Source organism: Ambystoma mexicanum, chromosome 5q (genome assembly GCF_040938575.1).
Source record: "Ambystoma mexicanum isolate Mex_15411 chromosome 5q, UKY_AmexF1_1, whole genome shotgun sequence".
In the NCBI taxonomy this organism is placed as follows: domain Eukaryota; kingdom Metazoa; phylum Chordata; class Amphibia; order Caudata; family Ambystomatidae; genus Ambystoma; species Ambystoma mexicanum.
This window is the reverse complement of record NC_090933.1, coordinates 103,472,457-103,496,314: the sequence shown is the minus strand read 5'-3', so window position 1 is coordinate 103,496,314 and position 23,858 is coordinate 103,472,457. Positions and strand designations below refer to the sequence as shown.

At 43.9% G+C, this 23,858-nt stretch overlaps 1 protein-coding gene across 2 annotated transcripts in view; it reads right to left on the bottom strand.

The window, feature by feature from the left end:
• Positions 1-23,858, bottom strand: part of ELP2 (elongator acetyltransferase complex subunit 2) — a 1,316,635-nt gene that overhangs the window by 695,960 nt on the left and 596,817 nt on the right. For both annotated transcript variants that reach the window (XM_069620606.1, XM_069620607.1), the window contains exon 9: positions 5,691-5,786. In XM_069620606.1, the coding sequence (XP_069476707.1) occupies positions 5,691-5,786 (96 nt within the window). The remainder of the gene's footprint in view (positions 1-5,690; positions 5,787-23,858) is intronic.

Sequence of the window (23,858 nt, the reverse complement as noted above, 5' to 3'; positions counted from 1 at the left end):
GTGAGTTAGGGATGGGAGAAATAATTTTTGAATACAGGATCAGCAAAGCCCATTGGACCCGAGCCCACAGCGACAGTTCCCAGCTCAAAATGAATTGCTGAGATCGGTATCGCATTAGACACGGCCAAAATGCACCTCCAAATTTTCCCCTCGATTCTATTCAGAACATTACAGAGGTTATCTTAATTCTAGGACATAGATCAATTTAGGCACTATTTTACCTTTATACAACATCATTGAGGGTTTGAGAGAGAATCTAACAAAATTGCGATCGATTCAAATAACCTCGGTTTCCAGAAGCTCTGCCTTATGTAGTAGGATCTCATTCGCTGTTTTGATACATCTAGTGGCAGAGAAATGGAAGCCCAGATACAGTACCGAATCTGCCAGCCTCAGTGGTATGGCTCCCACAGTACAGACAGGACCTTTAATTGTACCCTTCTTTTTTCTTAATGCAAGAATATTCGTTTTAATTGGGTTCATGACTAGCCTGTTGTCATTGGCAAAGGTCTCAAAATTCTTTAGCGATCTTTGTAGCCCAACTTTAGTGCAATCAAATATCAATACATCGTCAGCATGAATTAGGCAGACCATTTTCTCGTTGCTGATCCTTGAGGGCAACCAAACCCTCTTTAGCCAGTGAAATTGTCACCTCTAAAAAGTACTGGTTAAATAGCCAAGGAGCCAGGACACACCCTTGTCTCACCCCCGGTAAGATCGTATTCTCCTGGACAAGTTCCCTTTTTTGATTTAATCGAACCTGCATGCCGCAGTTTTCATACACCCCAGAAATAAGTCTCAGCAACCCCTCAGGCAGGCCCCACTTGGAAAAATTTGGCCCACAATCTGCCGCAGTCGATAAAATCAAATGCAGCAGTTAAATCAATCGAGGCCATATACGTACAGCCCCTAGTTTGCAGCCAAGCCTCCTCTTGTATACACTTAAGAGCCAACCCATTGATATTAGTAGAATTTCCCTTTTGGAACCCGGTCTGGAATTGGTTCAGAGGGTGGTAGATAGGTGCCCACTCCTCCAAGTATAAGAGCAAGAATGCCGAATAGATTTTACAATCGGTATCGATAAATGAAATTTGACGATAATTACTAGGGTCAGTCCTGCCCTCACACTTGAAGATGGGCATTACATGTGCCGTATTCCAGGAGCCCAGAGTGTTCCCGGTGGATAAAATTTCTTTAACTTCCAGAATCAACAGATCTTCCTTAAAGGTATCATTTGTGAGGCCATTAGGGCTAGGTGCACGAGAGTACTTAGATCTTGTTATTAGACCATTGATAATAGCTAGGTCTAGATGGGGATCCCAAGTGTCGTATCCCTTCAGTGGTGATTCAATCAAGGAACTGTTCATCGGGAGCCCAAATCTATCTTCATAGAATTTCACCCAGACTTGCTCAGAGATGGAATTAAGCGGCGATACAGCATAGTTAGGGTCTTGCCCATTGATAAGATACCAGAACACGCTAACATCAGCTCTAATCAAGATGCCAAGCATCGGTTCTGCGTCATGTTGTAGGGTGATATGTTTACGGGACTTACAGAGATTCCTATAGGCCTGTCCCCTCTTTCTAATTGATTCATTCCAGATTACCTGCTGGAGGTTATTAGACCTTATCTTACGAATTTCCCTCCTCATTGACTTTTTTGCTTCAGCTGATTCAGTGCTGAAGCCATGTGTATGTCTGGGTAATGGTTTACATCTATTCCCCTGGCCTGCCCTAATGCCTGTCACTATTCCCCCAACAAGGTTTTGGAGCTCATTGGTGTTGGAACATCTAATCTTCCAATCATAGGAAAAGGGGTCAAGTGCACTCCTAACCCTTGCATTCAACAAAAGTATATTCCGGTTAGACCATTTGACAACGTTCCCAGCCACATTGGCAGTTACTCGTGGTTGGGTCAGAGAGTCCCTGAACTAATGCAGCAAATCAAATGTGGCTGTCAGGATAGAGTGGTCACTCCAGACAGTTTTCATCACCTCAAAAGACTGGCAGTGGTTAATAAGAAAAGAATCACCAAAAATGTAATCAATAATAGAAGAGCTTAGACCTCTGTGCCACGTCTTCCAGTCTGATGGGATAGTTTGGTTAGTAGCTCTTCCTACAAATGGTTGGAGGCCTCAGCCCTCAAGCCCTACCATCCACTTACTATCCCGCGATCTCTTTGCTGAGTCCCCACCAGTTAGATCTTCCAAATTCCATAAGGGGCCATGTTGGTCACAATCAGCATTGAAATCACGGAGCACCATAATTCTCCCATTCAAATTTCTCTCGCTCCAGGTATCTACAATATCGCCAATGGTACTTAAGAAATCATCGAAGGATGCAATTCTCTTATGCCAGTATATATTGATGAGCAGGAGTTTAACCCTGTCCTCACAGGAGCCAAGTTTGATTCCTAAAGCCCCAAATGGAAGGTTTTCAATTGATTTGTCGGTTGCAGTCAGACTGAGGGTCTACCACCAGTGCTTTCTTTCCCAAATTGCACAAAGACCGTAAAGCCATCTAGGAAAGGGGCAAAGGTAAGCCATGTCTTCTGTAAACAGACACAGTTTGCCAATCTTAATTCATTCACGCATTCCTGATTAGTAAATAGGTGCGAGTTAACTTGGGTGTTCCAGGATTTTACCGTAAATTGGTTCTCCTCCGGGCAACTATCGCACCCAGAGACTTATCATCGTACCACTTTTTGCCACAAGGAGGAGATTATCGTTGGCCAATCTATATCTTTCATTTCTCCCATTTCCGCCTTATTTGAAGGCCCCAATTTGCCAGGGATACATAGGGTAGGTTTAATAGGTTGGTGAACAATTGCCTTCTTCTCCTCCTCTGGCCTCTGGACATCAATACCAATCTCAGATAAGGCCTCCCTCCAGAGGAGATGCCACATCAATGATACTGGTGCCCATTTGGCTCTTCAATGGGAATGAAACTCTTTGTGTATCATTAGATACCACCAAAGCAAGTGATGGAATTTCTGAGAAGATGGTCAGGATATTAACACGATTCAGACAGATATTAATAGTCAGATCCAAGTTACTGCTGATCTGGATTCGATATGGCGCACTTTTGTACCCTTCAGGAAAAGACCCCATGTCTGAACGTCCCCTATTAGCAGGTAACCTATCCGATTTGCCCATATTTACCTTTTGGGGCAGGGGGGGCATACTTGGGGGGGGTGGGGTAGATAGAGTCGTCGTAAAATATCCTTTACCGCAGCCGAGATTCGGGATTTTGTTACTACATCTGGAATATCTGCCTTTGCCTCCAAAAAACTTGATTTGCCCCCACCACAACCCTCACTCAATTTAGGTGCCCCGATCTCAGGTGCAACAGCAGTACTAGAAGTAAGGGGTAACTCCTCAGGATGGGCTAAAGTGGTAGATCTACCCGTGCCATGGTTGTACTGTAGTTCGCCCGAGGTGGAAGCCCCCTTACAGAGTCCCCAGACAGACTCAATTAGTTCATTAATTCCCAGAGACGGGTTACTCTTCCCTCCCAACAATCGTGGGGATTAAGGTAGGGATTAGAGGTGGGGGTATTACAGCCATGCTCTTAGAGGAAGGTGGTTTAAATCCATCCTTTAGTGGATTAACAGCACACAGTGCCTCAACAGATTCTGGAGCCTTTAGGGCACTTAGTACCCCAGGCATACTGTCCTCCCCTACAGCCACCAGCTGGGGGGCATTTCCCATCTAAAGTCTGTTTGATTCATAGAATCCACTCTCTTAGCTGCTAGTGGTGAGGGCAAGATCAGGGATTCAAGTTCCACAACGGGAGACAGACCAAAGCGAAACAAGGAGGTATGCGCAGTTCTGATAGATAGGAGCCGATTTTTACGGAAACCCTGTTTGGCTCTTGTCTGTTTCCCTCTGGCTACAGTCGCTCTTTTATTGATCGGGCGTTTCATCTGAGGCATTTCATTAACCAAATTGACATTCTCACCCCCCCCCCCCGCAGGGAATGTTATGTCATTGGTGAGGTCAACCACATCAGGGGCAATGGGGTTAATGTTTGTCAAATTTTGGGCCAGATCCGCAGGAGAAGGTGGATTAGTTGGTGATTCAATTTCAATAGTATCATCCGAAATTTCAATAGTCGCCGAAGGTACAGCACCAAGGGAGGCCGGAATGGAGATCACTTGCTCAGCCCCCCGAGATAGTGGGAGATGGTGACATGAATAGCCAGTCTCTATTCCCCCGATCCCTCCCCCAGCCCAGCTCCATATCTTCCCAGGCGGACCTCAGTTCTCAACTCCTCTAATTTAAACATCACCTCAGACAGTACTACATTAGCAGACTTCAATTCTGCCCACACATTATCATACAGGGAGACAAAGGAACTCAAGAGCTTATTTAGAGCAGATATTGTGGGGTGCGTCGCCGAATACGTTCATCAACCTCCCTCAAAGTATGGTGCAGCGCCGAAGAATCATTTGAGCACTGCTGCCCTATTATTGGTGATAATTGATCGGTGACAAGTTGGTCAAGTTCAGGAGAAATTCCAGTAAGCACATCCACCAGTGGGGTTGGTGAATCCAGGGTTGGAACTTCCACACCCTGCTCACCTAAGGGCACAGGCGTTAATGGTGAATCAGTCTTCAGTTCTGCTTCCGCTTTGTCCGCCACCTCAATAATGCTGATGTCAGTAAGGTCCTTCAAACCAGAAAAATTAGGCTGGGAGATCATAACCGTATGATCTAACATGGCTCTACATATAATTGCAGGTAAAGCTTTGCGCTCAGTACTGGTAATAATTGATTTGGGGAAATAATGATCCATAACACGTTGACCAGAGATAGGTTTTGGGCCTAGGGTGGAATTAGGTGTTTGAAACCGGAGGGCCAGCGCTCCTCTTTCAGTGTGGTGGCATTGAACTTGGTGTACACCATGGGAGGAAACATTGGTGGTCGTCACGCGTTGAATGGACTCATCCATTGGGAGGCAGGATACCAATTGGTAGGGAATTTGTGCATAGCCTGCCAGTTGGTTAAACCCCAGATCATGATGATTCTGGCTTTGCAGCATACTGGGAATGGGCTTGAAAGATTTAGTCAGATTAGGAGTGTGTGTAGGCAACAGATCCGACAGGAATATCTATATTAAGTGGACCACTTCTTATTTATTCACTCTTCAGAATCTACAATAGACCTCCAGGGCTCTGAACAGCAATTCTTGGAGATGGCGCACAGGGATAACTGCAATTAGGTGTTTTTGTCCTGACCCCAAAATCAAGAGAATCTACTAATACTATGTAATCAAAATGAGAAGGAGGGCCAGTTCACTAAAACAACTGGTGGATAGTCAACCCTGTAAGGAAGTCAACCAAACTTCTCAGATACAATTAGTTGTTGCCTCAACTTATTCAAGTTCTGTTCAGACTATAACACGGAAAATTATCCAAAATTACCTGTGTCTAGGTAATAAATACAGTGTAAATTACTGTCCAGTTTAATGAGAAAAGACGCGCACTATACATAAGTTGCATAATGAAAGAGAAATTCAATTTGTTTAAAAAAAAAGAAACTTCATCAAACTAGAATTTTTCTGCATCTTCCATCTACTATGTAACTATGCATGCAAATTACTGTTCTTTTTTTTAGGTATCTATTCAATACATAACATGTTGGCTACTATCGGTGTCAGGGCAAGCTTGTGTTCACTTAAATTACTTACCTTTTGCATATGAAGGTTGCCAGTGGACAGCATATACAGAGTTCTCGTGGGCAGCAAGTAAAGCCTCCAGAGTCACTACATAAGTAGTCTCAGCATCTAAAACAAAACAAACACATTATAAGCACAAATGTAGATGAGCTTGACTGTCTTCACCAGGTTTCTGAAAAATACAAAGAAATGATTAGTCTTTCTAGCCATGGTAAGAGACGTTGTGATAAATCACTGAAATAAAAGGTGAAAGAAAGATCACTAAAATGACCAACACTTGTTCAAAAATATATTAATTATATAACATTGTGATCATTTTCAAAAAGCATAGTTGTGAAATGTTCATGCTAGAAGATGATGCATCCATAGTGAAAATTCATATTTTTCACTAAGGAAAAAGTAAGAACATCTTAAATGTCTTCAAATATTATGCAAACTTTTAAAAGAAAACCTGGAAGTGATCAATGCTTTGGGGCAGACTCACCAGAAGAGATTTTGTGTTCGAGCACAAAACAGTGATAAAGCATTGGTAAAATGGTCCCAATGTAAATTATTGAAAGGCTTCAGCATAGAGATTTCTTAACAAATTGACCTTCGGCAAGTCAGCATTTGACAATGCTCTACGGTGTTACTAACCTGATCAAATTCAGGTTAGTCCATCGGAGCATCTTTGAGCCAACAACTGTATGCCATCCACCTTTCATGCCCCTCCCACATGTCCCTGACCTACATCATATGAAAATGAACCGGGAAGCTTCAAAAACATCTACCCTGACTCGGCCACTTCCAAAGCAACCACAAAAAAATACAGAGATACTATTCTCAAATGTAATCCTGTAACACTAGTGGTTGATTTACAAAAAAGTGCTAAATCAGCTAGAACCAGAACAGACCTTCAATTGTTAATAGGACTTGCTCTTTTTGGAAAGCTTCCTCCATTCAAATCTACCCACATGGACTCTGTAGCGGTATTAGATGGCACATGCACAAAATAATTGCACTTAATGGAGACCAACCTTTACTTAAAATTCCAGTCTACAATAACGAAGGTAATGATTCAAGCAAACCAGTCGGCCTTCAAATAGAAATAACAGCTAATTAAATACTGGAACTACAATGAGTGGTGTTAAGACACTTTTTGCCTTTTGAGGGCTGTGCAATCACTAATTCTAAGGGGAGGAAAGGCAAACAGACAAACAAAAAGGGAAGCCAAGCCTTCCAAAGGTAAGCAGCATGGCAGACAACAAAGCTGAACTCTCAGGCGAGCACAAAGGCTCCACACACTTATCCATAGAAACATACATCACACATCACACTGACACACTGACACACTGGGGGCAACGGCCCGGCAGCCTGAGTTAACAGCCCGAGCGAAGCAAGGGCGGTTAACGAGGGCCCCGGGACGTTACACCCTTGGTGTAGCCGTGGAACAGGTTACTAACACAATTAGCACCCTGGGTTTCCACAGCGGTAAACTGGGGTGCTAACATATATATATATTTTTTAAGTATTTGCATTCATTAAACGGGACACCATGCACGTCCCGTTCAATGAATGAAAATACTTTGCCAAGATGGCTACTATGGTTGCCTATGGAGCCCGTCTTCCATTACCATGGCAGCCAGACTAGCGAGCGAGATGAAGTGAAGCTGCTGCGGGAATAGGGCAGGGGAGGTGGGGATGGGAATGGTTTTAAAAAAGATACACGATGGCGGGTTAAGATGGCAGAGCGGGGCGGCTGAAGCAGTCTGCGGGTTCCGTGGAATGGGGGCTTGGATCAGAGGTTCCAGCCTGTGATCCGCAGAAACAGATTGGCTGGGCCCACCACCCCGGATGCCAATGAAACCTATACACATTTATTATGTTACACATATAGATCTCTATTAGATCAAATACTTACTGTGGTGGGTCGGAAGAAGGGGTCGGACACGTGGAGGACATTTTGTACTCACTTTTAATGCCTTTGTAAAGAAACTATCAGATGTCAGGAAGTACAAAGTAAATATGTCCACCCTCCAAACTAACTATCCAACCCACCACTAAATATAACTAAAGTAAAAAGGCCAAGAGAATGTCTCTTCTTCCCCTGGTCTTTTCTTGTTCTTGGATAGTCTTCATATGTACAGGTATCCTTCTGGCTCATATACTTCTTGATGTAATGTCCTTGGATAGACTTTCTAATCAACTCTTGTAGTTCTTCAAAATGACTCTTGGGTCTTGTGTTTTCTATGGGCCTAGCTTTGCAGTACTTTTCATTCCAGTAGTTCCTCACACATTTGGTTATCACAATATTTTCTTCCCAGTCTATTTACCAAGGCTTTCCTAAACTATGCTTGTCTTGATTCTCTTTGTGGCTTTCTTTGCCAAGATTTCTCTCCCTGAGGTTCTCTGCTTTTTTATCTTCTTCAGTGGCAAGCTTTATCTCGTCTTTCTCCTTCAGTGTTTTTGGCTTGTGCTTTCTCTAGACTTCAAATATGCAGATATAGGGTTCTTGCACTTCCTCCCAGGCTTTTAGTTCCCAATCTCTGTTGGCTCCCCCCCTACTCCGTGTTGAATAATTCTCTCCCTCGTATATGCGTCACATCCCTTCTAAACTACTTTCTTCGATTCTCTTTCATCCTCAGGACTGAGACAAGTCTCTCTCTTCAAGTGACAATGGTTTTCCCCAACAGGGTTATGATATGACATATATTTTATTTATAGCACGCCATACACAAGTGTTTCAAAGCGCGAAGAGGCAGAGGGAGGGGAACAAGACAGCGATCCTGCTATGCGCAGTGACATTGAGATTGCGCACGTGTAGGGGAGGGAGGAAAAGTGCCAGGGGAAGGGGAGGAGGAGAAGTGCAGGACATAGGATCAAAACACAAGAAACGAAAAGTGCAGCCAACAGATGGCAGTGCAAGGTTAAGTGCAGAACGACAAATGATGGATAGTGCAGGTAGAGGTGGAGTAGGATTATAGATACAGTCCCAAGTGCAGGGTTGCCAGGAGACATTGCAGGAGTGCAACTGGGAGGACAGGGACCTGGTCCCGTGGCTCAGAGGGTAGCCTGGTAGTCAGTTCAGTAACAGATAGGCGATCAGCAGGGAAGAGGAAAAGAGAAGGCAAAAGCAAAAAGGAAAATGTTGAGCTGCTTCCAGAACCGGAGGTGATTATGTTCAAGTTTCAGAGAGGCAGGGAGGCAGTTCCAGAGGGAGGTGCCCGCAAAAGAGAGAGATCTGCCTTTAGCTCGCTTACTGGAAAAACGCCTGACCCTCAAGGAGTCAGAGGTGGAGGAGCATAGGTCGAGTATAGGTCGAGTACAAAGATACTTCAGGAAAGAAAGCTGGAGATATTTTGGTCGCAGGTCCTAGAAGGCCTTTGACTTCTTAGATACGGAGATGTGAGGAGAGAAGGATAGAGTGGAGTTGAATATAACCCCCAAGGTTCTTAGCCTCACAGGTGGGAGCAGGGGGAGGGCCAAAGGAGACCGGCCAGAGAATGAGGGGAAAGGAGGGTGCTGGTGTGCCAATTAGGAGGATCTCTGTCTTGCTGGCATTCAGGCAGAGATCATTGGCAGCGCACCACTCTTGGACTGCAGAGAGACAGTCCGGGATAAGAGAAGAAGAGGAGGCAGCAAAGAGCCTGAAAGTGAGCTTGGTGTCATCCTCTTAGCATTGGTAGTTGGTGCAGAATGCAGCAATGTGGTGGGTGAGAGGTGCCAGGTATTGGTTAAACAACCAGGGAGAGAGGTTAGACCCCTGGGGAATACCACAGGAGTAGAGGGAGACAGAGGAGAGGAGAGGAAGGTCCCAAGTTGGACTTGGGAGGGATGATCAGAGCGGAAAGAGGTTAATCAGGCCGGAGCCTGATTAGTGATACCCAGATTATCACAGAGCCGGTTGAGCAGGATGGCATGGTTAACCGTGTCAAAGGCAGAGGAGAGATTGAGTAGGTTGAGGACAGAAGGGAGATGCGACCGCTGCCATGCTCCGTGGACATTTTGAAATTGCATTTTCGACCAATCAAGGAAGTTTGTAGTTGAAACTTAACACTTCCACACCTAATACTGCCTTCATTATTTGATCTCTTAACTTTTCAGAACTTTCCAAGGCTTTTTGTAAGCTCTGATGTCTGCAGTCAGGAGCATAGTCTGCAGATGTTCCTCTAAAGGGACCCACCCATTACTTTTAGTCATTCGCAATCTGGAAGAGATCCTGAGAGGCTGCTATTTGAAGAACTGCAGGAAACACCTTTTCCTAAAGAAGTGGCATCTGTCATGGCCATCCCTTGTCCCCAGTGGCCGCCACCACCTGGAGTACCTGAACAGGGGCACTGCAGCAGAGGTGCTGCCGGAGGAAGAGCAAGAATAAGTAGAGGAGGTAACTACTTCAGGTACTCAGAATCATGGGTGTGGCAGTTTATAACCACAGTGGGAGAGGTACCAAAGGCTCGGGCTGCCTGTGTCTGCTGCACTGAGTGCGGAGCCACATTCGGTCATGGCCAACAAGGGCAATACTCCTTTGGCACTACCTCCATGCACCGCCATACCCGCACAGTTCACCCGATGCCCTGAGAAAGGCTGTTCCTTTCTCTGGTAGTAGGCTAACCTCCTCTATTTCACCTTGTTCAACTGCTCCTACCACCATGCAAACCACAGCAGTAGGGCAGAGCATTCCTCCTGCTGCTTTGCAGGCCATACAAGAGGCTGTTGATCCTTTTTCACAGACAACAGTCCTCTTTGTACTGCAACACTGTCCTATGTAGGGGGGAGCAGCTTTGAAGTGCCTTTGAGGCTGCGATGAAAGCGCATGAGAAGTATTGCCCCCTACCTTAGATTTAAGAGCAGACCCAACATCTTCCTCTGTCCACCTGTCCCTCCCTTTGGGTGGTTGGTGGCCCTTCTCTCTCCCAACCTCCCCCTTCTTACTACCCAAGAAAACTAAATTACAATTAAAAAAAGGTTCCATGGAACTTCCTTTGACAGTTAAAAAATAGAACTTTAAAAAAAAAACATACTCTTATAGATTCCACCTACTTTACAATTCTGCTTAAAATAGATTCTCCAACATTTTCATTAGCATTATGTTGTATGCTAATGCAAATACTAGAGCTTTTGTATAGTACAGATTAAGAAAAGGGGAGAGATATAATGTTCTGTCCCAAAACCCTTTCTCTACCATACAAAAAAACAAAGTGTAACGTGCATGGGAGGTGTTTCAGCCATATTTTTACACTTGCCATACACATTACACCACCCAACACGATAGCTTCCTCTCCTTTTCTGCCCCTATTTAGTGGTGGTGTGAGTTATGGTTGCTTAGTTTACTACAACAGGCGAATTTCTGGGGGGTTTCAGTTTTTCTTGTAAAAATAACGTCCCATTAACGTTTTTTCACAAAATGTCATAGGTTTGCATTAGTGCAACATAACCATAACGTCCCTTTAACAAAGTTTTTTCACTGAATTTCATGGGTTTTTACCATTGCACCCTAATCTGCTACAAATTCCCAATATAATACTTAGCCCCAATGTAGCCGCATTTATGACCGATGTACAACGTTTTAACTTAAAACTGTGGCATTCCCTACCTCCTAGCAACATTGGTAACACTTCTATAAACTCTTTGCAACTTTTTCGATAGTTTTTGTGTTTGCCGATGTTCGCGAACGCCTGACGTCACCGTGAACCTTCCGGACAGTGTCACCTGACCATGCGCAGCATGATGACGTGTTCGCGAACGGGTCTGTGCTTCGCGAACAGTTTGGAACTGCATTTCCTTCTGATTTTGGAAGTTTTAAACTGAAAATGATGTACCATTACACAGCTCCCACACCTATTTTTATCAATTATATTCATTTGCAATCTACAACACAGCTCATGCCTGGAAGTGAAAGAATATTAGCAGAACTGCTATTTATCTTCAAAAATGGCATCAGCTATTGCCGTCCCTCCTCCCCAGGAGCCACCACCACTACCGCTATCAAGAGCTGGACGGCCTAGACAATGGAAGAAGTGCAATAATTCCGAAAACAATCAAGAGGACCAGGACGATGAGGTAGAGGTAACGCCTACCTCTAGCACCCAGAGAGAATCATTGGGTGTGGCAGTTCTTTACCACTGTTTGGGGTGTACCAAACGCTAAAGCTATCAAGGTAAAATGCACTGCTCAGTCGTGGACAACTTGGGCAGTGCTCCTACGGGACCACCTCCATGCACCATCACACCAAATCCAACCACTGTGATGCGCTGAGAAAGGCTGTTCCTTTCTCAGGAAGTAGTAGGCTGTCTTCCTGTACCTCATCTTCCTCAACCAATACTACCACCACCACACAGGCTACTCCTGTGGGGCACAAGATTCCACCTGCTACCTTGCAAGCCATAAAAGAGGCTGTACGCTGTATATACTGGAACACACCACTCTGTAAGGGGAGCAGTTTCGAAGTGTTTTCAAGGCTGCAATCAAGGAGCATAAGAAACACTGCCCCCTACCTTAGATTTAATGCATGCCCAACATCTTCCCCTGTTCATCTGCCCCTCCATAGCGGTGCTTTCTGCCCCTTCCCTTACTTCCCTCCCCAGTTCCTGGCCTCTACTGCAAAAAATAAAATTAAAATAAATTAAAATAAAAAACACGCCAAAAAAAGTTCCTTTAGGAACCACCTTTCATAGTTACAAAATAGAAGTACAAAAATATAAGCATATAGACTCATCTACTTTACATTGTTCAGTATTGTTCGACTCAATAAGATTCTCCAACATTCCCATTAGCATGTTCTACTATGCTAATGGAAATAACAAACAATAGTATACTAAAAACAAAACACAGAAACAAAATACTTTTCTAGCATACAATAAGGACCATAATCCATGGCTCTTTATGACTATCTGCGGTCTCTGCAGTCCCCTCTCTAGGCCATGCTTTATTAAAAAACCTGGATTGCACGTGCACACCATCGCACAAGACAGCCCTTCTACACTTTTACTGTTATGTTTATACCACTCCCTCATTGCCTGCTTTGAAACAAATCACACCAATTAGTTCAAAACACTCCACAGATAACCCTATCAGCATATTAAACTTCACACCAACTGCCACTTGAAAATGTTGTACACATCCTTTCCATATGCATTTCCCTTGCTTATCTAAGAAGGTTGTACACACTGCTGCTATAAACGCACATATGCATTGTGCAGTAAAAGAAGAGCATGAATGGAAAGAGGAGTAGGGATTACCAAGTGCTCATAGAAGCCCAGAAGCAAAGTACCAAGGCATGCCAAAGTGGGAGGAAACAAACTACCTGCTGGGGCAAAGGAGTCCCAAGGGTGTGGTACACAGCCGCCAGGCGGTACACCCGCAAGGGCAGTGCTGAACCGTACATGGGTGTACTGGTATCGACTAGATATAGGGCCTGGAACCTAAGAGGTTTGTGAGGGATCATGCCACCAGTGTCAAATGGCAGTGTTATAAGTTAGCAATGGGATTAAGTAAAACAGGAACACAAAAGCACAATTTTGAGAGGTTTTCGGAATTTAAGGAAGTCCAGCTCAAGTATAAAACGGAGCAGGAAGGCTGTTCTAAAGAGTCACTGGCCACTGGACAGTGCCCCCTCGAACAACAGACCCAGGGGCCATCGAATTACCCCTACCAGTACGCCCACAATATGATGGTGTGTACTGGTTCTGTTCACAATTTAGGACTAGTAAAGCCAATGGTGACTTTACATGCCCTGGGAGACAGTAGTCAGTCCCAGGGTATGGAGTCTATGTTTGGGGGTCAGTATGACACCCCTGTGTTACTGCACTGAGGGTGCTGTGTATCACATATAGCAAAAACACATGAAGCCCTATGGAGTAAAAGACCCCATAGCCCATAAAACACATTACAAAGTCAAAGTATATCTCAAATCATGTCTAAGAGTGGGAGAAAAAGAGTCTCACTCTTAGCAGGAGAAACAAATAAACCCCAAAAATCCAGCAAAGCTGCTGGGGGACACATTAGGTTTGGGAAATTAGCCTTAACAGAGAATTCTCCCTAACACAGCCCTAGTGTAGATTAGCCGAATGGGGTATAGACAACAAATAGCGAGGTTAAAGAAGAGGCTGTTGCAGTAGTGCAGCCTACACAGTACCAGGGCTCTACAGACATTGAGCTTCTGGGGGAAGGTAAGGAACTGTACAATGCCTGTAAGGAGGTCAAGCTCAAACCATAGGCTTTCTTTACAAGCTTCAAAATAAGGAGTAAAAGAGAGAAAAGAGATAAACATAACCCCAAGGTTTCTGGCCTCACAGAATGCTAAGAGTAGATGTCCCAAAGACAGCAGCTACAGTGTAGGAGAAAAACAGAATACAGGTATCATAATAAGATAGATCTCCCTCTTACAGGCATTGAGACAGATATTAGCCACACACAATGCCTCAATGGTGGTCAGACAATCAGGGATAAACAACGAAGACAACAAATTTGTTCAGGGAAGTTAGAAAAGCTGTGAGTCATTAACATAACACTGGAAATGAGAAAAGAAAAAAGACATCAGGTGAGCCAGAGTGAGGAACTAGATATGTAATTGCCACAGTATTACAATTACTGTATAATCCCCCTGCATTACCTATAATTATTATACACACATATTACTATAATATGTGTTGCCAGTGGCCACATGTTTGGGGGCATGGCCGCTGGCCACAACCACCACAACAGATTTCAACCATATAATACACCTTCAAATAACAAAACTCACCCAGAACCCCGTGCCATCCATATAAGGTCTGTGGACAGTAAGAGGGGACGGAAATAGACGAAAAGACGGAATCTAAAATGCTGAATGCACGTTTAGTGTGCATTCGGCAAAGTAGATTATATCCTAGCCCAACAAGGGAGCAGGGGTTGCAGGGGTGTGTTAGGCAGAATCCTGTGCAGTGCCCTTAGGGACCACTAGACACAATTAAGACTACAAGTGGTAGTACAATTTCACCTTTGGTACAAGCCTGTACTACACAGAAAAAGTGGTAGAAATGGCTGAGCAGCCAGATTTATCTCAAGAGCAAATGAGCAGTAGTAGAGATTAAACAAAGGACTACAATTACTGTGACTCAAGCAAACGCTGATTCAAGGTTTCTGGTTAAAAAATATAAGCACATTTATTTTTAAACCATCTGTTCATAAAACACTTCACTTCTATTCAAATAAAACCACACTTCAAATACACTACACACAACCAATTCCCCTTGTGCAGATGAATTCAAGGTAAGTACATTGGGATTTGATAGACCGGTGTTGTAAAACAAAGACGTTACCAGGAGTACATACGCAATCACTTTTTGAAAGTAATGACAGTTCGCTCTTACTAAAGATAAGCGTATCCGCGGGAAGAAATGTAACCGAAGTCAAACACACTTAGCACATGAATTCACACAAGAAAATTGGGGATAAAAATCATTGGCAATACTTTTGTCAAGGTAGACACCAGAGGGCACCTTCTAACTAGTAGATAAAAGTCAATAGGCCTGCGCCAGTGTCAAATGTAACAGGGGGTCCTGTTGCCGAGGATCACACGGTTAGTACAGTTCACGATTCGAGATTGCCAGTAGTACTTAGATATTGTCACAAAGGGAGGCAAAAGTTATAAGATGGAAGGAAGAAAAGGACAAGCCGTTGGTGAGGAAGGAGGGTTCACCCCAGTTCCTCGAAGTCAGACACAGTACCTTATTCGGTGAAGAAAGCTGGCGCCACGGCGGTTGTTCCTGGTAGTTCCTGCAGACTCACGGTTACTGGAGCTTCAGTCGTGGAGACAAGGACGACGACGTCTGGAGCGATCTGCACTACCCAGGGATGAGGCCAGCAGCAGCGAAGCAACAGTGAATAAAAGGTGCGCTCCTTTAAAACAGGAGAGGCTCTTCAGATGGCTATCCGGACCACTATAGCTTAGTGCAGCGATTTCAAACAAGAAGAGGATCCTCTGGCTGTGGAAGATGAGCTGGTTGATCCCACCAGGCTCAAGGGAAGAAGACTCCGGACAGGATCTTCTCTTGTCGTTGAAGGGTAGATAGCTCAGGACTGCAGCAGGGCTTCACCGGGACTCGGGAGTTGCAGCAGCCGTCTTCTTCTCCGCTTCTCTTCGGTTCTTTGCAGTTCCAGTGGCGACTCTCACTTTCAGCCCAAGAGTCCTGCATTTTATGCCAAAAACCCCCATTCACAGAGCCTGGGTGTCAATCACTCAGCAGGGGGGTTGTCTGGCCCGGACAACCACCTCAGCCAATCGACACAAAGTGCCACTTGGGTCTCCAAAGAGACCCTGTGCAGGGGGTGACTAAACCCCTCCCTCACATTCAGCCCACCTAGACACCCAGACGTCAAAGGAGGGCTTCTGCACAGAAGCCCTCCAAAGGTTGGCGAACAAAGAAGGCAAACCTGGTTTGCCGCGCAAAGTAAAACACAAGGAGGATTTTAACAAAAAGAAATGGCGATAAAACCCAACCGGAGCCAAAATAAAAAAGTATTTGGTCAAGCGGGTTTATGTTTGAGGCTAATATAATAGCACCACATTTATATAGTATAATCGCGGTAGAAAAGTTAGGGTAGATACCACTGCCACCAGCAAAGTCTTAATGTTAAGAGAGCAAAATAAAGCTCAGAGAGGCACAGACAAAAAGGGGTAGGAATTAACCCTTTCCAATACGCCATGTAAGATGGGGTGTACTGGGTCTGTAGTTTAAAGAGACTATATAAAGTTAATGGCAACCTTACATGTTTCTGGGGGACAGTAGTCGGCCCCAGAAAAATGGAGTCAGTAGGAACTCTCAAAGACAACCCTGTGTCACTGCACTGAAGGTGCTGTGTAACACACACAACACGTGAGGCTCATGGAGGGATGTAGCTCCAGAGCCCAGGATCACACAACCAGTAGAAATACAAATGGCAAAACACATGTAAGAGTGGGAAAAAGGCTCACACTCTTACCAGGTGGAAAAAATAAACCCCAGAAATCCAGCAAAGCTGCTGAGGGACTCACTAGGTGAGGCAAATTAGCCATAAATGAGAATTCTCCCTAACAGGGTGTCCCCACTCCCTCAGTTCAGTATTAAGGGCTGCGGAGGTGTTCCCCGCATACATTACAGGCAGTGCGGGGGACAAACTGTTAGAATCCCATCCCAAAAGATCAAATTACAAAATGCGGGCAAGTGGGCTCCGTAATTATATAATTCGTTCTTTTGGGATACGACGTTCTTTTAACAAACATCCAGAGGTGACTGCGAACTCTGCTGCAACTGCACACCCCCATTTCACTTAGAAAAACAGCTCACTATTACCTGCATTCCACTCCCCTACCCTGTCCACGCCTTCTTTCAGCCATCAAATAACCAACCCCAAATGTGTTTTCCAAATTTCTCTTCTCAACGGTGTCCGCAGACTGGGCGGCATCCGCACCGTTTTCTTTCACCTAGAAAAACAGCTCCATATCATCTTTATTCAACCCCCCTAATCCCTTTCGACCACTAAATAACTCAAAATGTGTTTTCCAGACTTTTCCCCCACTGCGCTATCCGCGGACACCGGCCACTATCCACGGAATCAACATGGGGACAGTTTAAAAAAATATGACGCACCTCGCACTTTTCACCATCCCATCAGCAGGCGGGTACGATGTCTGCAGACATCATGCTGAATCCTGATTGGTCCACAGGAGTGTCCACGGAACGAATAGGGAAGTGAGTCTGCGGACATGAGCCAGATATCACTAATTCCTTTTACCTACTTTTTGACCAATTTTCAAAAACTACTGGATGGATTTACACCAAATTTATAAAAGCATTCTTTTGAGACCAAGCTACCGCTCCTGGCACAAATTTGCTGAAAAAACATCCAGTGGTTTGGGCTGTAGGCATGAACACCATTTGTTTTCCATTGAGTCTATGAGGTTTTGCACACATTTTGGGAACCCCGTATAACTTTGCCCCACCCCTCTGGACAAAACCATACCAAACATTGCAGAATCATTCAGAGGGGGCCATTGTTACGCTCACCTGGCTCCCACGGTCGGACCCGGACAGCTGCGGTCTCCACCCACGTGATGCATAGTGCAGCGATGACTGACTGGATCTGCCCTCCTAATCTTGTCTGCTTAACCCGTAGAAATATTCTCTTGCAAGTGGAGAGATGGATTTAGCCACTTGTGGATTCAAGTGATGGCACCCCCACAGTCCTCCCCAACTAATCACCTCTGAAATGCCCTCACAGCAATCTCACCTTATATTCTTGAAAGAGGAGCTCTCCATCCTGCGTGGATTTGCAGGGGCGCGTCGATTCCAGTTACTTCACTGGTTTGAAGGCTCGGGAGAGTTCGGAGAGTATTGACTCTGAGGTTCCTGGTGAGGACCAGTAAGTATTAAGTTCATTGAGTTCAATATGTCCGATGTTCACTCTTGTTCCCCCCTTCCTTTCTTGTCTTGCAGCTGGCTTGTGAAAAGATGCTCTTGTGGCAGCTGGTGGCGCTCAGGTAAGAGTCTATTACCCGGCGCTGTCCAGTAAATGTTGCACGTGGAAAATGTGTTGTTTTGTCTCTCTTTACAGATGCGGCATGTGAAAATATGGAGAGCACAAAAGGATGCCTCCGGTGGTAAATCAGGTAAGTCTATGGTGGTAAGAATTATATTTGTTGGTTTCCTCGGCTCACCTTGTGGTTTTCTTTTGTCTCCTAGGTGCCAAAGTTCGGCAAAGAAATGATGGAGGCAGCGCCGACCTGAAGGATGCTGTGAAGACTGGTGAGTATGGCGCGGCGCTGCAACTGGAGGTGCGGCGCGCGCAGAAATGATGTTCTTTACAGGTCCGGAGACGAGATGGATCCAGAATCAGGTGTGGAATAGAAATAAGTTTATTTTCTAACCTTGTCCCTTTCTTTCCTCTTTGTTTTAGGAGCTCCGGATTCAAGGCAGGCGTGGCAGAAGACTGGGTGCAGGCTGCAGGCACGGCGAGCGTTACTCTGCTGGATGCAGAATAACGCGAAGCGTGTGTTGCTGGTCGGGCGTGGTTTAAATAGCCTCAAAAGTAGTCCCAGGTAAGAAGTCCCTAGAACCACACCCGAGTAAAAAATAGTCCCTGTAGAAAAATAGTCCCTTTCAGGGTTCATGATGGATTGGAGTAATGTGCAGCATGGTCTGCCTGAGGTAAGTAATGACTATGAGCCTGGCGCATTAGGCGCCAGGACTGATTTCCACTATGAGCCTGGCGCCTAAGAGGTTTTACTAAATGTCCAGATGCATGCTCCCGTGGCCGATGGGCTTGGTCTGGATGCCTGGGGGTAGGCATCATGACAGCCATATACTAGTCCTGGGAGGTAAATCCACTCTGAACGCTGAGTCCAGTCACCAGAGAGAAGCCAGGCAGTAAATAATTCCTTTATTGTTTTAAAATGTCATGGACAAAAGAAAGCATGCACAACAAAAATGACGCGTTTCGTGGTACACACCCCGCTTGGTCACGTTCAGGGTGTTAACAGTGGTGAAGGACTTATTAACTCGCATGCTCTCTATGATCTTTGGGTGTACAGTGGTGTACCCTCCAACGCTGGCCTTAGCTGGTTGAATACCAGATCGGACATCTTTGAACAGTATGAGAATCAAAGTAGATTGGCAAAAAGAGGCGTGCATTCAGTGGGCAAGCCATGAATTTTGCAGACTGTGTTACATGTTTAAATACAGACATTTTGAAAGTTAAACACAAATGTAATATACAGATCATACCTTTTGTGTATATAACATCTGTTGTTATGAATTGTAGTATTTGTATTACGGGCAGATACATTACTTAGTGTGTTGGAATTTTATAACCGTTATGATCCCAAATGTGGAAACGTACACAGGGCTGAAACCTTGGCAATTCTGTGCTAATGGCAAAAATAAACGCATGAGGAAGTTACAGTGGAAGCTCCTCAGAGAGCTAAGTTTTTTTCTCCAGTATGTCTGGGGAAACTATTGTTATGCAAGGCAGATCTGTAATTGTCTGTTTACACTGTCTGCAGTTGACCTTAATTCATGGTCAGTTGACTATACTGACTACCATAGATAATCCTTTGATGGATTACTGGACTATGTACAATGCGTGCATGATGCTACCAAGGTATAGATTATCTTACTAAAGTGCATGATGCATCTAGCAACTGTATGTGCAGAAATGCTGTTAATAAAAATGTGCTTGTTAAAGTGCATTGTGCTTTTTGAGGCTATCAGTGCAAATATGTTATTAGCTGCCTAATCTAAATAAAGTGCTAGGTGCTTATAGCAGCGTAGTAGTCATTTTTTCCATAACGGAATATGTAAAGTGCTTATTGCTAGAGATAGCCACAATCCATAAGGTGCTTAGTAGTCCTTTTTGTACATTCACAAAATGCTAGTGCAATACTTGTAATAAAGACCAGAAGCACCGCTATCTAGTCCTAAAGCATCATTAGACGCCTAAAATACCTGATGTCTTCATATTCTGCCATGACCAGTAAAGATTAGAACAAAGAGTATACAAGAGAATGTTAAAACCAACTGTTCTATATATCTATATGTAATAGCAAAAACATTGTCCACCCTGGAAAAAAGAACAAGATTAAAATATGTTAGCGAGTGGGGGAGATCTACAATGCATTAAATTACTCTTTAGAAAATAAATCATTCAATTCCTGATTTCTCTACCCCCACTTGCATAGGAAAAGCAATCCCTGCCTCTAAAACATTCAAACCTTAGATATGAGATTGATTGTATCCCTATGTTGTGGTTGAGAACCACCAAACTTAGTATGTGAAAGTAAATTCTTGTGCCTAGCTCATAAAGGTGCATCTAATATGTAAGACAAGTCAATGAGATATTAAGATACAGGGATGTGATGTCTCTTAATCTCAAATTGAAAGCATGTTTGGTCATCTCCAATTATGCTCTTCAGGTGCCCAAGAAAGTGTAGAGTTCCTCGTCCAGATTGTGACCCTTCGGTCTCTTGGTTTCCAGGTCCAGGATATATTTGGTCTCAGATTGTCTGAGGAGGAGCTCTCGATTCCCTCCTCTGGGTGCTTTTGGGACAGTATGTATGCCAAAGTAGGGCGAAACCTTCTAGTTTCCCTCCGTGTTTCTCTTGAAAATGTAAAGCCATGGAGTATATAGGGTCAACAATTGTAATAGCTCTAATATGTTGAAGTAACCTTCATTTCAATTTGCCGATGGTACTCCCTATATACCACTCATCACATGGTCAAGTGAGTACGTAAACTACATACTCGGTTTTGCATGTAATCCTCAACTTTATAGTGACATTTTTAAGTAGTATAGGATGTAAATAGTCTTTGGTATTTTTAGCAAATCTACATGCCTTGCATTTCATGCATTTCTGAAACCCTTCTAATTTAGTACTGAGCCAGCTTTGGGCTGCTGGAATAATCTTGGGGGTCATGTAACTCGATACTAAATTGTCTTTAAATGAAGTGGAGCGTCTGAAGGTGATGTTGATGTTACCTCCCAAGATGTTACCCAGATGTCCATCTTGTTTAAGTATGTGCCAATGTTTGTGCATTATATGGCGTATGTTGTTGGAGGCTTTACTGTATGTCAAAATAAGTCTTGTGTCTATAAGATCTGGGTCCTCCTGGGTCACCACATTCGACATCAGTAAGATGGAGCGATCCTTCTCTCGTGCTCTGCTATATGCTCTTTCTAGCACTCTCTTGGGATAGCCTCTCTGTTGGAACTTTAGGGCCATGTATCTACATTCTTTATCAAAAGTCTCCATTTGGGAACAATTTCACCTTATGTGAAGAAATTTGCCGTAGGGTATGCCCCATTTTAAGGCTGTGGGGTGGTTGCTCTTAGCGTGTAATGGTATTTTGGAACTTGTGGGTTTTCTGTAGAAATCTGTCACTACCTTGTGCCACAGTTACTAGAATATCTAAGTAGATGATTGCAGTCTTCCTGTCGCATTCGGTGAACTGCAAATTAAATTCATTTACATTCAATGACTTGACAAACTCCAACCATTCTGTAGTTGTTCCATCTCAGATAATGAATAAGTCACCTATGCAACACAGCCAAAGTGCAATTTTGGCTGTGTGGTGACTATCTCCCGGGTGCCATACTATGAACTTCTCCCACCAGCCCATGGTTAGATTGGCATACGAAGGAGCAAAGGTAGTCCCCATCGTTGTACCCTGTAGCTGTGTGTAGAAATGCTTGTTTAACAGGAAGCTGTTATTAGTCAAGCATAAATTGATCATCTCTAAAATCATCTTCCCATGTTGTAAAAAGTTGAGTGATCTGGTTTGTAAGAAGTACTCGCATGATTTCAAACCAGCTGTCTGTTTTATCGATGTGTACAAAGAAACTACATCCAGTGTTGTTAACAGAAAGGTTTCTTCCCAGGGGATTCTGTCGATTTTATTCAAGAAGTCCTTGGTGGCTCTTAAATAAGACAGTAAGCTGGTGACAAAAATTCACTAACGTATCATCCACCAATTTAGAAAGGTTTTCAAAAAAGTGCACCACAGAGAGTCACTATGGGCCTCCCAGGGGGTCTAGTTTTGTTTTTGTGCACCTTGAGCAAAAAATAAATGGTGGGCATCACCAGGAATTTAGGATGCAGGTATTTGCACATATCATCATCGAGTAGACCTCTCTCTTTCCATACAGTCAGTAGCTTGAATAATTTATCATTCATTTCTGCTGTGGGATCTACATCTAATAGCGCATAACAGTCTGTGTTTCTGAGTTGTCTGTTGGCTTCATTAATGTAATCCTGCCGATTCACGATGACAATGTTGGTGCATTTGTCCGATGGTTTAATTACATAGTCATCCAATGCGCATATATTAGACAAGACCTCTTGCTCTCGGCGAGTCAGATTGTCCTTAGTTGGAATCTTCTAACTTCTAAATTTCTTCAGATCACCAATAACCAAATCTTGGAAAGCCTCTAGATGCCCCCCTGGGTTAAACATGGGATTGAAACATGACTTAAGTTTCAGTTTGCTTTTACTGGGCCAATCAGTCTGTATATTCATAAGATCCCACTTTATATATGTATATTAGCATCTCCATGAAGTATGCTGCTTTTTAACCCATGCTATCAGATCCCATATAAAACATGCATTTAACACCTACTCACAACAAGTGCCACTTAATACTACCACAGCAGTGTTTTCTAAGTCCATTTCCCTTACCTTTTGCAAGGGGGCAGAAGGAGGAAACTGAATACACAGGTGGAATGGTATTTAATATAGGATTTTATTAATTCTGAAAATAAAGAGAAAACGTATTTGTCCCCAACTTCTAAGGGCGGTTTCCCTGCCTCAACTAAATACTAAGGATTATGTGCGGATGTCCAATGAAATCAAGAGTCCACCATCCTGTGTCAAAAACCTATTTCCGCCCCTCACACTTATAACTAAGCTAAACAAGTGGTAGGTCCGACTCCCTTCTTCTGAACAGCACAATATAGTTTTAATGGTTAGGTGGGATTGTTACTGAGGAATGACTCCCATTTCCCAGGTGCAATCTCTTTCCAAAAGCACACAACAAAGTTCTAGGTTGGAAGCTCCAAAGTAGTAAAGTTCTCAACAGGTACATTTTCAGTTCAAATCATCACTATTCCGTATTGCCCATAGTTTATTCATTATTGGGGTCCTGGAAAATAACTCTTTGCTCCAGGTATCTCGCCTATTAATTTATTACAAACAGCGGGAATGGTTCCCTTCCCCTCGTCTAGGTGTCCCAGGGGAATGGTTCCCTTCCCCTGGTCTAGGTGTCCCAGAGGAATGCCTCCCTTCTCCTGGCATTCCAGTAGCACCATCTCTCCACACCAGGGAGAATGTCTCCCTTCCTTTGGCCTTCATCAGGCTCCACAATATACTTAGCAATTCAGATGCAATGCTGAAAAAAAGGCATTCCAAAAAGACAATAGGTTTCCCTACATGTAAGGCCACACTATTTTACAGAAACTGCTACCAGATTACATGTACTGCCACCATATTGCACCTTCCCACATCAAGTGCCAGTTTACACTATTGGAAAAATATTTCGCTAGTGCATTTTCCTTACTTGTAAACATGTTAAAATAGTGGGGTTCTTATCGCACCTATGTATTTTTTGCCTATCAATACATACCTGCTAGAAATGTCCTAAATGCCACATGTTCCCTTACATATGAAGTTGTATTGTTTTCCAACCAGTGCAA